Here is a 15,380-nt window from a genome sequence, read left to right as displayed (position 1 = left end):
TTCCCAACAAGTCTGAGAAAGAGGTCAAATCAGTTTGTCACTGGCACCACATCCACTCTATGAGATGTATTTTAGGACAAGGTTACACAATAGAAAGAAATCTTCGCCTTGAGCTTCATCTTATTGGAGCTGCATTCTGCCGGAAACCCTCCTCCATAGTCTCAAGAGAACTAAATGCAGTGCTTCAACTAGAAAGCGGATATAAATTAGCATATAAAACATACTGGAAGAAAAGAGTGAATAGTAAGAAGCAAAGAAAGTTGGTGCAGCAACTAGCGTACTAGCATTAAACCCAGGGGATCTGGATTCTGTTCTCAGCTCCACTTTGACCTTCTAGAGTCACCAAACTACCATCCCCTGTGCCTCAGTTCTTAATTGGCAGAAGAGGGATAATGGGAATTTGTCCACTAACAAAAGCATTATACAAATTTAAATTAGAAGATGGTCTGTAATTATCACAAAGTTGTTTTATTTCTGATATTGTGAAGCAGATGTTTAGTATTCTAAAAAAAGCAATCAGAGGTAAGTGCAAAGAAGCCATGTTGTTCTACATAACAGTAGCAATCCCTCTTCCCCCTAAGAACTGAATTACATAGAATACTTCAAGAAAACCCCATATTCTGACATTTTGTAAACAAAAATTTTAATATTTAAAAAATTGCTTAGTGCAACTATGTGTACAGAGGTATTACTAAATCAGAAACAGGACACAAACCACAAGCATGAAAGAAAATGCATTTCTAGCTTTACAGCAAGTGCCATAAAAACTAATTATTCATAATGTGCAATTTCTTCCAAGTATGCCAGCACTAAAATGTGTCTTTAAACAAAGCTGGCATTCACAGTGCACTTGATATACCAAACTGCATCAGAAATAAGTCCTATTTATCTGTAGAAAGGCTGAAGCAGGGCCAGCATATAAACCTTCTCTCCACACTACCCTGCCCAATACCTCCCATCTAAGCTTTCATATCCAGTAACACGTTCTCAAACTGACCATTTAGAACCTGCAACTAGCTAGAACATGAAGTGGACACTTGTAACGATGCCTGATGAACTATCATGACACTTCCATGTCATCCATCATAGAGAGATTAGTTAATGGTACCACGATCATATGAAATGCAGACATAGAAAACCATCTTTGTATTTCCTTCCAAGCTGCATTTTCAGTTTACCTTTTGTGCATGAAGCTGTATGTAACTATATATGAATATTCTTTAACAAGAAAAGAAACTAGTAGTCTCAAATAGTCACCTGCAAACCAAGCAGATAAAGTATTTTACTAGGGCAAGTAGAAAAAAGTTTGTTTTTTAATGAGGTATATTTACAGAGCACATTTTTTCTGGCTTCAACATATAGTTACTGGAAAAGCAAGCCCTAATTATAACTTTCTGGTTTTGCTCATTTCCAAACATTTGAAAAGAAAATGCAAGTTGTTTATAAAATTGTTTTTCTTGTTTATTTTAAATGAAGCTGGTACAGACAATGTCCATTCAAAACCCACGTCCCAGGCCAAAAGGTACAAACAAGAGTGCCAAAGTAACACCAGTTGTCTGCTGTGAACATTCTTGCATGAATACCTGCGTGTACTAATTGCTATATGAAGTTAAAATGCTTCTGGGCTCTTCTGGCAAGATTTAAGAATCATTAGGGTTTTCATTTTATGTCTTCAGCAAAGCCATCTCTGGAGCAAGGTACAGATGACAACAGTTCTAGCTTTTCCATTTCCAACTTGGTAATCTTCTTCGTTGGGCCATCAGGACAATTTAAGCAAAATAGCTCTGAGTTATGGATACACAATCTCTCCACAGTTTAGTTCTCTGAAAAACTTCATCTCGCACTGAAAGTTATAGTCCAGGAGTGAAACAGTCACACATCAAAACTTCAGGGCAGATATGGAAGTCATTAAGAACACTCGCCCACCTGGCAGATCTTACAGCCTTCGTGCCTGAGATGCACGAACCTAGTGAACATACAAATGCATGTGTGTACGTGTATTTCTAAAGGGGAGGGCAGAAGGGAAGAGGGGAGCAAGGCTGCAGCTGGATCACAAAAGTTCAGCACAATGAAAACAGAAACAATAGTGTATAATGAGCACGAGAATTCAAAATACCAGACGCTTGAAAATAAACTCCCAGAGATGGGGTGCCAGTTTCAATTCAGTGTTGAACACCACATTACAAAAGAACTATTATTTAAAAATAAAAAAGGATTAAGGGGGAAGAAAACAAACAGAAGGATCTAAACTGCTGAGTGACCCCCCGTCTGTTCCTGATAAACTTCAATCACATCTTCCTCCTCCATCCCCAGCTGTGAGAACAGAGAAAAACAGCATATAATTGTTATAAATCTGGTATACTGAATTCAGAGCAGGTACTAGACAAGTTATACAATGGTTTGTTCCTCTGTCCCATCATAATTCTTCTAAGAGGTGAAAAAAATTTCAGTCACCATCTCACTAGCCAACACTCATGATTTTTAGTGCTTTTCCTTCAGCCTTACACATCTCAGTCAAAGCAAGCACCTCATCAGTGAAGTCTAAGTCCACTTGTGGAGCAGTACACATCAGCCTGGAAGTTGCTAGCTTTACCTTTCTCTAAATCCCTTCTAGGGCAAGAGATGCACAGGATCGTAACCAACATCATAGTGAATGCACCAGCTGTACAGCCACGTGAGTTATGTATAGCACGCTACTAGCTCACGATACAGCTAAGACCTACAGCTTGCAACTCAGAACGTGTTTACAACTGTTCTCTCAAAGAGGGTAATTTGTTCCATTTCACAGTACACAAGTTTGTCTGATTTTTCAGAAGGTCATTATTATAACACTGTTTCTTCCTGCTTTGTTGTAACAATTGGTGGAAGTCACTGGGCAGCAGAATTAACCTGTTTGCTGTTTATTTACACTCTCATCTAATAAATGTGAACTAAATATATATTTATACCCAAGTCACACTGAAGTTCTAGATCAACAAATGGGAAGTTCCCTTAGGTTTTTTTTTTTCCCCCCTCTCTGGTAAGCAGTGACTACGCCCTCTCTTCTGAGCCAACATTACACATGAAGGTACAATCAGTCTCTTTCTGAACTGCACATCAGCCTTAAGGATTCTAGTTAGACAAATATAGTCAGACTATATTTGACCAAATACAGTCTAGAAAGTTGGCTATATTTAAAGAAACACCTTCTTTCTGGTCAGTCTAGCAGAGCAGAGAAACTACTTTGGTATTTAGTTTCTCCAGTGAACTATGTAACATTTTTTCTAGAAAGAAACTCACCTCCTTGGGGGTATGATTATCAGTAATTCTCTGACCCTCGAAGAGGAACCTGAGTGAATTCATTGGAACACCCTAAAAAAAAAGAAACAGATGTACAAGAAAAACTTACTCAAGCTTGTATGGATTTACAATAAAAACTTTCTAATACAAACACCACATGTGAAAGTCAAAAAAGAAAGTGTTAGCTCCTGTTACATGGGGAGCTCCACTATTCTGTTGAAACCACGCAGACTACAAGGAAGAGACTCAAGGAGCATGACAGTGCTGAAATCTGTGTTTATTCCAAAGCCTCACCAGAGTTCTAGCTCAACAACTTGGAAGTTTCCTTAGCTTTTTTTAATTTATAAAGTACTGACTACACCCTCCCTTCCAAGACTACATTACACATGAAGGTCCTGTCTTTTTCTGAACTGTGTATCAGCCTTATTAAAGATCCTAAGACAACAGGAGGAACATAATGTTCACTTTATTAACTCCTACCCTTACTTTTCCAATCTTATATCACCATAGGAAGGAATAGCATCCTTTACCAAAAACCTCTGCTCTGGGGACAAGAAAGAGCAGAGCTGAGCAGGAAAAAAAGGAACACATCCAAACAGGGAGAAAGGAGCATCCCAATGGTAAATAAAGTTAAGTTGCAGCATGTCTGCCGTAACACAGGTACACTGTACAGTAGAATATCACACTTCACCTCCACAGATGAGGCAAATACTTCATCTTTTTCTTCCCTTTCAAGTTATGAGCAAAATAAACAAAAGTGAAATATGACCCGTTTCGTGTACCAATTAGATCTCGGAAATATTGCTTGCAAATAACTAGACAGAAGAATTCATAGGGAAGAACTCTTCACACTGCTCCAACAATCCCTCTGGCCAACTTAGAAGTGTTCACGGTGGTCCCTTTACGAGAGAAAGGCTACTTGACACCAAAAACTGTACTGACTGCTGATGAAGGAAACCACAGACTCTCCAGAATTCAGCCCAGGAGATAGATACAGCTGCATTCAAACAATTACATCTTTCCTAAAAGAACAGAACTCCACGCATATGCATTTTAATCAGTCAATAATACTGCTGCATGAATTATTTCCAAGATCTTATTTTAAAATTTTAAGTTTTTCAAATGACTCACAATTTTAATCATTTGGATTTGGCTACAAACACGTCTGGTGTTTGATCTTTTCTTTCCTCCTACTCCAGAAGGATAGCAAAGAAGAACATATTCTACAAAAGAACACTTCAAATGACAAGTTCAACCTGTCTCAAGGTATTAAGGAAAAACCCAAGTATTATTTCTTATATCTCCTGAAGTGAACTCCAAGACAGTTACTCAAGAAAAAGCCACACAACGCATCTACCCCCAAAGCTGGGGGTAAACTAGGCCAGGGCTTCTGGAAATAGCAGCAGTGAATCCACAACATCTGCCACAGAATCTGGAAGTGAAGATGTATTTTTGATCTGTAAGAGTAGTTGCTATTCACCTACATCCACAATTAATGTTGCAGATCTCTTTAACTTAGGGCATAATAGCTAATGTTAATCGATTACCATACTGATGGCTGTAACAATGCCTAAGGCTGCTCTCATCTTAAGCTGCAGCAGTGCACAGCTGTAAAGGAATTTCACTTGGAGAGGGGAACAACTTTAAAATGCCCGGGCATTAATTTATAAGGTAACTTCTGTATCTTCTGAGCAGCTGCTACATATTTCCAAACAGTAATTTTAACTTACTATGAAATTCACAACTGTCTTAAATAGAAATACATTTACTTGTCAAAAGAAATGAGCAGATCCATTATATTTGTACTGTCAGACACCTGTCCTGGTGGTAACTAGACAGAAGCTTGACTGTCTCAACGAAAGTCTTCATTTTTCCCCACTGTTCTTTCAAATAAAGCTGAAATGTTTGGCTTTTTAATTTTCTTTTTAGAGACAGTCATCATTTCACAAACCTGTCTTTGACAGTATGATTCTTTGAGTTTCTTGAGGTGTGTTGTCATTTTCACCTTGAAGTGAATTTCACTGCTGTCCTAAGAACAGAAAAGAAAAAAGTTACTTTGTAATAACCACTTATCTATGCTAATTTTAAGACTTTCATTATGAAGAAGTTACATAAAACTAACATGGAATGCAGTTTAACTATCACCATGCATACCTTGGTGCATCAAAACATGAACCTTCAGGATCAGTCACTAAATTCATCATGCACTTCCACAGGAAGCTCTGTTTTACAAACCAGATGGCATAGTATAGCCTTAGGCTCACTATGGAGGTTTTGGATTTGAAAGTACTAAAATCCATACATGGTTCAGTCTGTGCTTCCATCTTAACCCAGATGATGTACTTATGAAATACAAACATACATATGCAGGGGACTCCTGCTCTAAGAATCCAAGAGAGACAAGTTAAAGCTTGCACTTCAAAATCCATACGAAACCTCGTTCAATTACATTAATTAGTTAGAAGTTAGGATACAGGCAGACTTGGCAACACAAGGGTAACCTAAGGAGAAATTTTAGGTCTCTTTAGTCTATAGTCCTTCCTACCAGCCATAATATACAAGTAGCTACAATTGTCAAAATGGCTACAGATAAAACAGACTGCAAGAAGTTCTGGCAAAATGCATGTGGGTTATATTTAGCTTTTGAATGTGTTATCATTGCCAATTAAACCAGCAAGAGGTAAGCTAGTTAGTGTTAGTCCCACTTTAAGTCATCTGTCTCCAAGTCACCAGTACAGCAACTGCACTAACACTCCAACAAACAATCCTGAGTTAACTCATACGGGCTAGAGGTTCTTTGCACAGAAGGACTTCTGTTCAGGAAGGATCTCAACATTCACGTTCCAACACAACTTCAATTCAGACTTATAATCCACCCTTTACATCTACCAACATGCCAGCCAACAGAATCCTCTTCCTATCCCTGGCCAAGAAAGCTGACCACATGCTTACTGTGCTACATGAACTCTGAAGACCTGAAGTTACCAATTTTGCCACATATTTAATTTGTATCCTTGAATAAATTAATCCCTCAGTGTATCAGATTGTAAGATGGGGATCACACTGACCAAATCCTGAGTCATAAGGATAAATTACTCAAGCTTTTAAAAAAAACACACCAGAGTATTCTAACACACATCACTGGCAGTTGATAAGTAGCTTATGGCAGAGTATGATACACACTGAAAAACTGAAAGTATCAACTTTCATTTGTTCATTTCTACAATACAAAAACTCACAGCTCCACCAAATGTTAACAATTATGGAAAAACTCACCTGCCCAATGACTTTGAGTTTAATGTATTCCCCTTCTTTCTTATCTCCTAAGTCCTCAGCTGAAGGTTTTGCTTCCTGCAAGAATAACATTGCAGAAAAATCCAATCAGTTCAATGATTTGTTATTTTCACTGGACAGTATGATGCTGTCATCCTCCTTATTACATGAAATCAGACTAGCCAAGGCACCTTACTACTTCCTTTCTGTGTGTGAAAATAGCAGCAACATAGTATTATGCAAGGCTGGCTGGCTGCCTGTGAAAAGTTTAGTTAATGACAGAAAAGAAACACTGAAGAACATAAGAGGTGAGAGAAGGATCATTTGGAAATAGATGACAGGTGCAAAAATGAGAAGTATGATTTTATACCACTAACTCCTAGTCAACAGACTGCAAAGAAGAAATACAGGAAGTGTACTAAGAGGCTCAGATATTTGACAGAAAAAAGAATATCATGAGGAGAGCAAACAGAAAGCACTTCTGACACCCTATCAGTGTAAAGAGAGCAAACCATGCATTTTTCAATCTATTGCATCAACGGTAGTCACTACATTCAGAAGGCTGGTCAGCCACGTTCTTGTCTATGACAACAAAGCAACATCAAGTAACAATTTCCTTCTATCATGTTGTTTTAAGACCATAATTCTTAAAAGTTGCAGTTCTAAAGAGTATAGTGTTTTGATATCTTTCCAGGATAAGAATTAATTGTACAGACAAGTTTTATTCCACAACTTGAGTACTAAAGCTCATCAAAAGGGTTTAAGTGTTATGTTCTGTAAGACATGAATTAAAAACATCCAAGTCTTCATGTTAGCTGCTGATAGATAAGACAAGTGAGAGATCAGGTATTATTAACCCTATCCCTTGCCTGTCAATACATATTCTGGGTCAGGCCTTTAGTTATGTCCCACTGCAGCACAAAGGGATTTTACACAGACACTGCCTCAGGTCCAGATGGTGCTCAATGAAGAAATCTTCCCAAGTAGTCAGAAACAAGGATACCCTGCTGATCATGTTTCAAGTCTTCCTTTTATATTTCATTACTTAACACAGTAGACAAAACCAAAATACATACAGCTGCCTACCACATACATTTTCCCAGCCCTAAAGGGATGTTTTGCTGAGTATAAAGAAATACCTTTTATATGTTTAGATTTGAACTTTAGGATCAAGCATCAAAAAACATACTAACCTTATGTACTAAGTCCATCCAGATGGGTCTCAACCTCCAGATTAAAATGTCAGGCAAGCCTTTTCAAGCATTTATTTTTTCCTTAAGGAGGTTAAACAGGCACAATTTCTTTGAATGTTAACAGTTCAGGGAAGGGGGGGGCGGGGGAAGCCTGCAAACACCTTCCCTATCTGTACCAGTCTGTCTGGAGGAAAGAAGAGAGAGGAAGTGCTCTTTGTACCAGTTTGACACACTGCCTCAAGCCAGATCCATTCAGCTTCCATCATGACAAAAAAGTATGAGCCAGAGACTCCACCTCATCTGAATACTTCTTTTTAAATACCTACCTGGGCAAAACCTGGACTGCTGGGACTGATTCATCACCCTTCAAGCTCAAACACAAAAAATGACCCCAAGCTTTCGAGAAACTAGACCCTTACCCTCAGCTCTCCAAGTAACTTCTGAAGCATGAAAGGAGTCTTCACTGGTAACATAGTCACAGCAACTGTGCTCCCCACCAAAGTTTCCCCTTTCTAACATATCTGAACTCTAACCTCATGGAACTATTTACAGGAATAAAAGTACACTGGTTTCCACTCCTGACTAAAAAGAGAAAGAAAAACAAGAACCTGCAACTTGTTTTAATAACTTGCACAAACAACAGTTTTATCATCCGTATGCAGGACCACTAACCTCTAGGAACGAGAAAGAGATTCAGATCTCTATAGATCTGAAGTCTGTAACTTCAAAACTATCTCCTGTTTCACTATCACTGAAAGAGTTTTGAAGAACATCCTGTCCCTTTACATGACATTTCAGGTCAGTCACTGTCTTAGTTTACTTTGCGTAAGAACCAAATTGCACAGCACCATATTATCCCAGCAGTAGAGGTATTTGTAGTAGCTTGTAAGTTTTGTGCATTGTAAGAGATCTACCTACTGAGCTTTCCATAACAAATCATCCTGTACAAGATACGACAAATCATCATCGCTACCATGACAGTGCCTCTGGCCAATATGAGTGGAAAGCAATGATTCATAAGATGTTTGATTCCTACCCACAGGGAAAGAGGGCTCTAGTACTAAAAAGGAATGGGGGAGGAGCAAACAGCAGAAAAAGCAGAGGAACTGGAGTCTCAAAACATCATACCGTAAAGATGCTCATTTAAAGCCTCCGCAACCTCTCACCCACAAAATAAAAGCAAACAGAGCTCTAATTTCAGGAAAAAAATAAGATCAAATCAATGTTGACAATGCCAACAATTGAAGCCTAGAAAAAGGGCAAAATACTGGAAATCAGAACACAACAAGACTCAGCAAGCCTGAAACAGCTCCCTGCATCTTGTCGGGTGAACTATGCTGCCATTCAATGCCAAATGGTAAAGCCAACACAAAAACACTACGGACAAAGAAAGCAAGGAGATTGCAAAGTTAAACTACAGGCATTCACTAACAAATTCCTGGATCAGCAATCTGCAAGCAAGCCTCCAGACTTTTACTTACGCTGTGAAAAGAGCTGGTGTTCAGGGCATCTCATGAAACAGTACATTAAAAAAAAAGACTACCATACAAACAGAACACTCCAAGGAGTACCACAACACTCCAAGTTCTAAGTTTTCATTAAATGCCTGAAGTTTTAAAAGCGTCATTTCAGTTTTCATCAATAACAAAAAAACGAGGCTCCTTGTACTCTCTCACATTTTTATATCAACACTAAATTCGTGACCATAAAAAGCACCCGAAGTTTCTTGGATGAAACACACTGGCCTTGCTATTGCAACTAATGCAACCACAAACAAATATTGTTAAGGCAGTATATTGCATGTTTTCTCCTCCAGTTTTCTGAAGTGCTCAAACTTCGATGTTCCAAGCCTAAAAAAAACCAACCCTATACTCAGCACACTTTAGATAATCTTTAAAAAAATTTAACAAAATTACTAGAAGAATAAGACTACAACACACTTCCTAACACAGCAAATACTCTTACATTTGCTACAGGAATGGAAAAATGCATACAAACTATAGCATTCTTTATTGGTAGTACACGAACAGATAAAAATGCCAGCACCTACATTCAATTAAAGCAAAAACAGCCTGAGACCCTTGAAGCAAGGAGGAAAAATGATTCTTTTTGCTTTTGCTTAGATCCCACCAAGCAGCCATGTGTTTTTTGAAGTATGCCCTTCTTGCAAGTATTTTTATTCATCAAAAAACTTAATTTCCTATTGGAAATTAAGAACTAAATGAAGTATGCTTCTTTATTTATGTTAAAAAGACAAGCCAACATTATCATAACTGGTGACAAATTATGTCCTCTTAACTTAATTCCAGGGCCAAAATGACAGACACTGTAAGCAATCCACAATTTTGGGTAATGCAATTATTCCCCTAGGATTGATAAACAGAGGAATGAGATTTACAGTGCTGCATTACCATACGTTATACTGTTACCTAAGCATCTGGCCTAGCTCTTGTTGCACAGTCCCCCCAGAAGTGAATGACACAACATATAAAAGTGTTTAGCACACCTATTAAAAAGATTTTTAAAAAAATCAGGGTCCTTATTCAAAGACCTTTAAATATGTATCCAAAAAGAGGTTATCACATACCATGAATCTTACATTTAGTTCAAGCAGTCCTAAAGAACAAACACATATGTATTTTAGCAGAATTTGCCTGGAGATGGAATTACCTAATGAAAGCTGCTATGTGTTAAAACATGCCTAAGTTCACAAATGCAGAGAGCTACAGAGTAGGTCACGTGAAAAATCAGTTTACAAAAATCTAGTTCAGAATTTGCCCCCCTTTTTTTATGCAGCCACTTTCACGAATTTTACTTCACTGGAAACGTGTCCCAACGGGTGCCAGGGACAGCTGTGCTCCTCGCTGCACTCTCAGACAGAGAGAGGCAGCAGTACCGTCCCCACCAGTACAGCTGCATCGTGCTTGAAAGTCGGGGGCGGGAAGGAAGACCACCAGCGCATACAGCAATGGTTTCTACTCATGGGTCATAATGTATCAAGGCTCTTACTCAAAGCAGACACAGTACGTACTAAGCTTAGCCTTGTCTCTAGATACTTTTAATTTCCTGCCTGGCAGTAGTACTATTCTTGACTTCACTTCAAGGAACATTTGTACATACTGACATTAATTTTTCCAAAGTCGAATCGTCATAACGAAGTTAGAAAACACTGCCACATGAAAGCGATATAAAAAAAATAAAGCTAAACAGAACACAAATTAAAAACGGAATGCTGTTTTAACATTCCACCAGCAGGTCACATAGCTTAAAGCACTAGTTGTAAGCAAAGGACTGTATGTACACCACGCCAGGAAAGCCAGGAACTTGTGGTACAAGTAACTATTTCAGTCCCCGGTTGAGAAGTCAGAATTGACAGGAACAAGACAATGTACAAGGAGGGAAGGCAGGGCAGATTTTGGCGAAAGACGGGGTGTTTAATACAGGCAAGCAACGCTCGGCTAAGAAAGCCTGGGGTTTTAATCCTCCCTCCTACTTTCGCATTCCTAGGGCAAACAGAGAACCTGGCAGGTCTAGCCTAACCCGTACAACGCCTGCTCCGGCAAAAGAGCATCCTACCGCACACCCGGGAAATGGAAAACGAAAGGAAACAACTGTTGTGCAACACGGCTCACCGCTCGCTGCGCTCCCGGGTTTCCAGGGCCGGGGGTGCCCGCCCGGGCGGCGATCCCGGCCCGGGGCCCCGCGGAGCTTCCCCCGCCTGCAGCCCGCCCCCCCGCTCCTCGCGAAATACCCTGCGCGAAGGGGAGGGGGGGATTAAAATACAAGGGGGGGAGGGGGCGGAGATTAGCACCCCCAACACGTACTCCCCGGGGCGGGGGGAACGTCGCCCCGGCGCTTCCCGGACGGCCACGGCCCCGCTCGCCCCGGGCCGCCCCTCGCAGAGCGCGCGGCCGGGGGTGGGCGGGGGGCGCGCAAACAGCTCCTCCCGCGCCCCCCGGGGCCTGCCGCCGCCCACCCTGCCGCGCCATCCCATCCGCCCCCCGGGGCGGGCGGGCGGGCGGTGGGCCGGCCGGCGCCAATACCTGGTCAGACATGGCTCGGCCCCGTTGCGTGCGGCAGGCTCGGCTGGGCCGCGGCAGGCGCTCCGCTCCTTTCTCTGCCCGCAGCGCAAACACAGGCCGCGGCGCGGGCGGGATTTCCGGTGCGCCTGAGCTCACTTCCCGCCCGGCCCGGCGCGCCCCGCACTCGCGGTAGGCGCCGCCTCCAGCGCTCCGCGGGTCCCGCACAGCCGGCGGTGCTGCTTCCCCCGGTCAGGCCCCAGCTGAGGCGGGGAGAGGCAGCCGGGCGGCGGCAGGGAGCGCGGGGAGAGCCCCGGCGCGGCGGCCCCCGAAGGCCTTCCCCGAGGGGAAAACCGGGGGAGTTTGTAAACTCCGCTGTTAACAACGGAAAGCATGGGTCTGCGCGGCCGCTTTGTCCTGCCCCAGCCGAGCTGGGCCAAGTCACATAGCCCTTCCGACAACAGCAGATCCTACAGCAAAAGTCACTCATTACACTCACTGGAATGACTTGCTTTTACCAAGAGACAACAACAAAACTAACTTTTCTATTTATGCACACTTTGTCTTTTTTATCATTGCAACCATACAAGTAGTAGGATGCACATGTATTAAGCAAATTTGCACGGAGGCAACTGCATTTGCACAAACTCATGGCGGTAATACTGTACGAGCACAGAATGGATGTCCTGCTCTACATCAGCACAGCACGGCTATTTAGAGGTTTGCGCAAGAAACACCACCAACAGCTTAAAAAGATTATATTTAAACTGCAAGCTGTTTGGACTGCAGCACATAGTACTAACATCTCTCTACAACTAAGGCAACTCCTGCAGGGCATTACTGCTGGAGTAAGTGCTCGCTTGGCTCTAAGTGGCCACTAAGCAGAAAAAACACATGTGAGAACCATAAAGTAACAACATTACCGTTGAATAAAGGGATCAACAGAAGTCAGCCCTGCTGAAACAGGAGATTCTTATCTGGATGCTGCCAGATAGGTTTTTAACTTTACCAGCTACCTTTGGGGAAGGGTAAGAAATCTGTCCGGGCCAAGCACAACCATCAACAGAGAGCCTCTGACATTCTGCGTGCCGTGTTCCTTTGTAATAACACAAAACAGCAAAGTAGCTGCACTTCACTAACTGAACATTACAAACATAGATACACCAAGGGATGCACTTTCACTAGCCAGTGAAACAATGCAGTATCCAGATTCATGAGAATTAGTTTTAATCACAACTGTGAAAACAATTCAGAATTAACAAGGGAGGGGGAAAAAATGTAAAGAGAACTAAAACAAATGCTATACAGAGCTACAGAATTAAGATGATTTTTCTTGGGCAAGGCCTAGTAGGCGGGAAAGCCAAATATGTTCATACTATGCCAAGCTCACAGTAAGAGCTCATTATGAGCTCAATAACACTACACAAAAGCACCAAATTAAGCTATTCAGGGGCTTCACAGCAACACTATGCTAACAGAACAGAAAATTACAAATATACACTGTCCTACACATCACTGCTATTCACAAACAAAAGCAGTTTGAAGAACAGGGAGAGTAGTCTTATAAGGCTATGGTTTCATGCCAGACCCTGAGACTTAAGTCTAATTCCTCATTTTACCAGTTTTCCTATGCAATCTTGTAATAAAAACTAATGCGCGCATCAGTCAGAATACAGTTAACTATCCCTATACATAGCAAGAAAGGCATAATGTTGAAACATGCACATCTGCATACATGCTAAGTAACAGTAATGCCACCTCTCTTCACTCCCTTCTTACTTAATTGGTTGCAGAGGCATTACCTCATCAAGATACAAGAAACATTTTTATAGCATCTGCAAAGCTTCTCAGGGGCTGAAGTCCCCGTTCAGCCCATGAGAACTATGGAGGTACATCAGCAAAACTCATGCTGTTCTTCATCAGCCCCAACTCAAACACAGAACATACTTAAAATTAAAACACAACAAAAATAATGCTGTTTTAAAAAGACTAAACATACCTACGCAAGCTTCTTCCCAAAAAGCCCAAAACCATGGCTACTGCTGCAGTAGTACTGCTGCTGTAGTACCATCAAGACTACTTACCCAAATAACCTCAATTAATTCTCAGGTGTTTTATAACTTCTCTAATTTCCCTCATCTGCAACTAATCTCAGTCACCTGAAGTCAATAAAAATTCACCTCTGTTCCTTTAAATTGCTGCTAACTTCTTGAAAGCTGTATATATAGATTGGGAGTCAGGGACTGTTGGTGTTTTTCTCAAATGTACTTGCCCACCTAGTCAGTGCAAAGCCTCTGCAGTTCATTAAAAATGCGTTTCTTATAAAACTGGACCTTAACCTAAGAACAATCTGTAATCTCATAATGCCAACATATTTGTTTGAGAGTGGTTAGTGCTGGGAAACTGGATGAATACAGTGTTCTAAGTCAGGCAACTAAGCAATATTTACTCTTAAATTTGCTCTTCAAGATAGTAGCACTCCCCCTGAGCCAGCAGCACCAGAGTTTTAAAACTAAGGGGAACCTGGAAATTCTCTTTCTAGTTGAAAACAATTTCTTTGGCAATATTACTAGTTGTGGGACTTCAGAAAATAGGTTACAACATATAAAGCACCAAAGTCTTTCCATATAAAAAAATATATCTTAAGAATGGTGTGAATCCCCAGGTTCCTCTGACTATTGGCTTTCCAGCGTATTCCTTAAGCGAGAAGCAGGAGCGGAAAGGAAGGAGTGCTGACTCATACGGATGGTTGTATAAAAATGCAGCACACATGTCTGATATTAATCAAGCCTAAGTGTCACTTAGACCCTCTCTTCCTGCAGGCAGGAAAAATTCCGCTTCTATTTTCAGCACAGGTAACCCTCAATGTGAAATCAGTGGGAATTTATCCAGGCGAGGACTGGCACTTTTTGCCTGTACTCCACTAGCTGCTGCTTTTCAATTATTCAGTATGGCTTGGACCCAAGCATAGAGTAGGCTGGACGCAGCAGCCTGCACAGAGAAGCTCTTTGCCAAGACAGAAACCAGTAGGTGGCACAAACGGACGGCTTTAGCTGCCTGCAGCCTCTGCCTTCCCCCATAGGGAAATGCCCTATCCTGGGGACACTGCAACAGCATGGGGAAATACAGAGACTTCAAAATTTAGGTCTGAAATACATGGAAGTTGGTAGTCCTCTCTTGGAAAAGCAAACCAGTTAAATACACACAACTGCACTTAGTCGCAACAGATTCTTTACCAAAAGAACTTGCATCTGTATGAAGATCTCCAGACAAGGCCTTGGGAACAAGCTCGAGGAGGGAGAGCAGAGCAGCGGATGGGGATCCACTCCGGTGTGCAGAGAGAGCAGGAAGTGCACCCTGCCTGAGCCCCGGCACCACAGGTGGGCTGGATGCAGCACTCCAAGGCAGCTCGGGTCACCACAGGGGCTACCAGCTCCCACCTGCTTCAGGATTCTCTTAGGAGAACAAAAACTGCCAATATGGGCACCCAAGTCCTCGGGCATGGACCCATTTCTCCTCACGGTGGCCATCCCTGCCACCACCTGCTGCCCCTGCCAAGCCTGGGGGGCGCTGAGCAGAGGCCTGCTGCTCCCAAGGGAGCACAAGTCAGTAACAG

The 15,380-nt window shown here is 41.7% G+C and overlaps 1 protein-coding gene across 4 annotated transcripts in view; it reads right to left on the bottom strand.

Annotated features, from left to right (window-relative positions):
- Positions 1–1,295: 1,295 nt before the first annotated feature.
- SUMO1 (small ubiquitin like modifier 1) overlaps positions 1,296–15,380 on the bottom strand; it is a 15,420-nt gene continuing 1,335 nt past the window's right edge. Inside the window, exons 1-6 of one of the 4 annotated variants that reach the window (XM_075093769.1) lie at positions 11,789–11,899; positions 7,746–7,929; positions 6,556–6,630; positions 5,231–5,308; positions 3,280–3,351; positions 1,296–2,313 (exon numbers count right to left, since the gene is read on the bottom strand). In XM_075093769.1, the coding sequence (XP_074949870.1) occupies positions 2,245–2,313; positions 3,280–3,351; positions 5,231–5,308; positions 6,556–6,630; positions 7,746–7,763 (312 nt within the window). In that variant the 5' untranslated portion in view covers positions 7,764–7,929; positions 11,789–11,899 and the 3' untranslated portion in view covers positions 1,296–2,244. Of the gene's footprint in view, positions 2,314–3,279; positions 3,352–5,230; positions 5,309–6,555; positions 6,631–7,745; positions 7,930–11,788; positions 11,973–15,380 lie in introns of those variants that run through there. The other 3 variants (XM_075093770.1, XM_075093772.1, XM_075093773.1) reach the window with 3 other exon arrangements.

This window comes from Phalacrocorax aristotelis, chromosome 5 (assembly GCF_949628215.1).
Source record: "Phalacrocorax aristotelis chromosome 5, bGulAri2.1, whole genome shotgun sequence".
Taxonomy (NCBI): domain Eukaryota; kingdom Metazoa; phylum Chordata; class Aves; order Suliformes; family Phalacrocoracidae; genus Phalacrocorax; species Phalacrocorax aristotelis.
The sequence above is the reverse complement of the archived record's forward strand: the minus strand, read 5'-3'. Positions and strand labels throughout refer to the sequence as shown.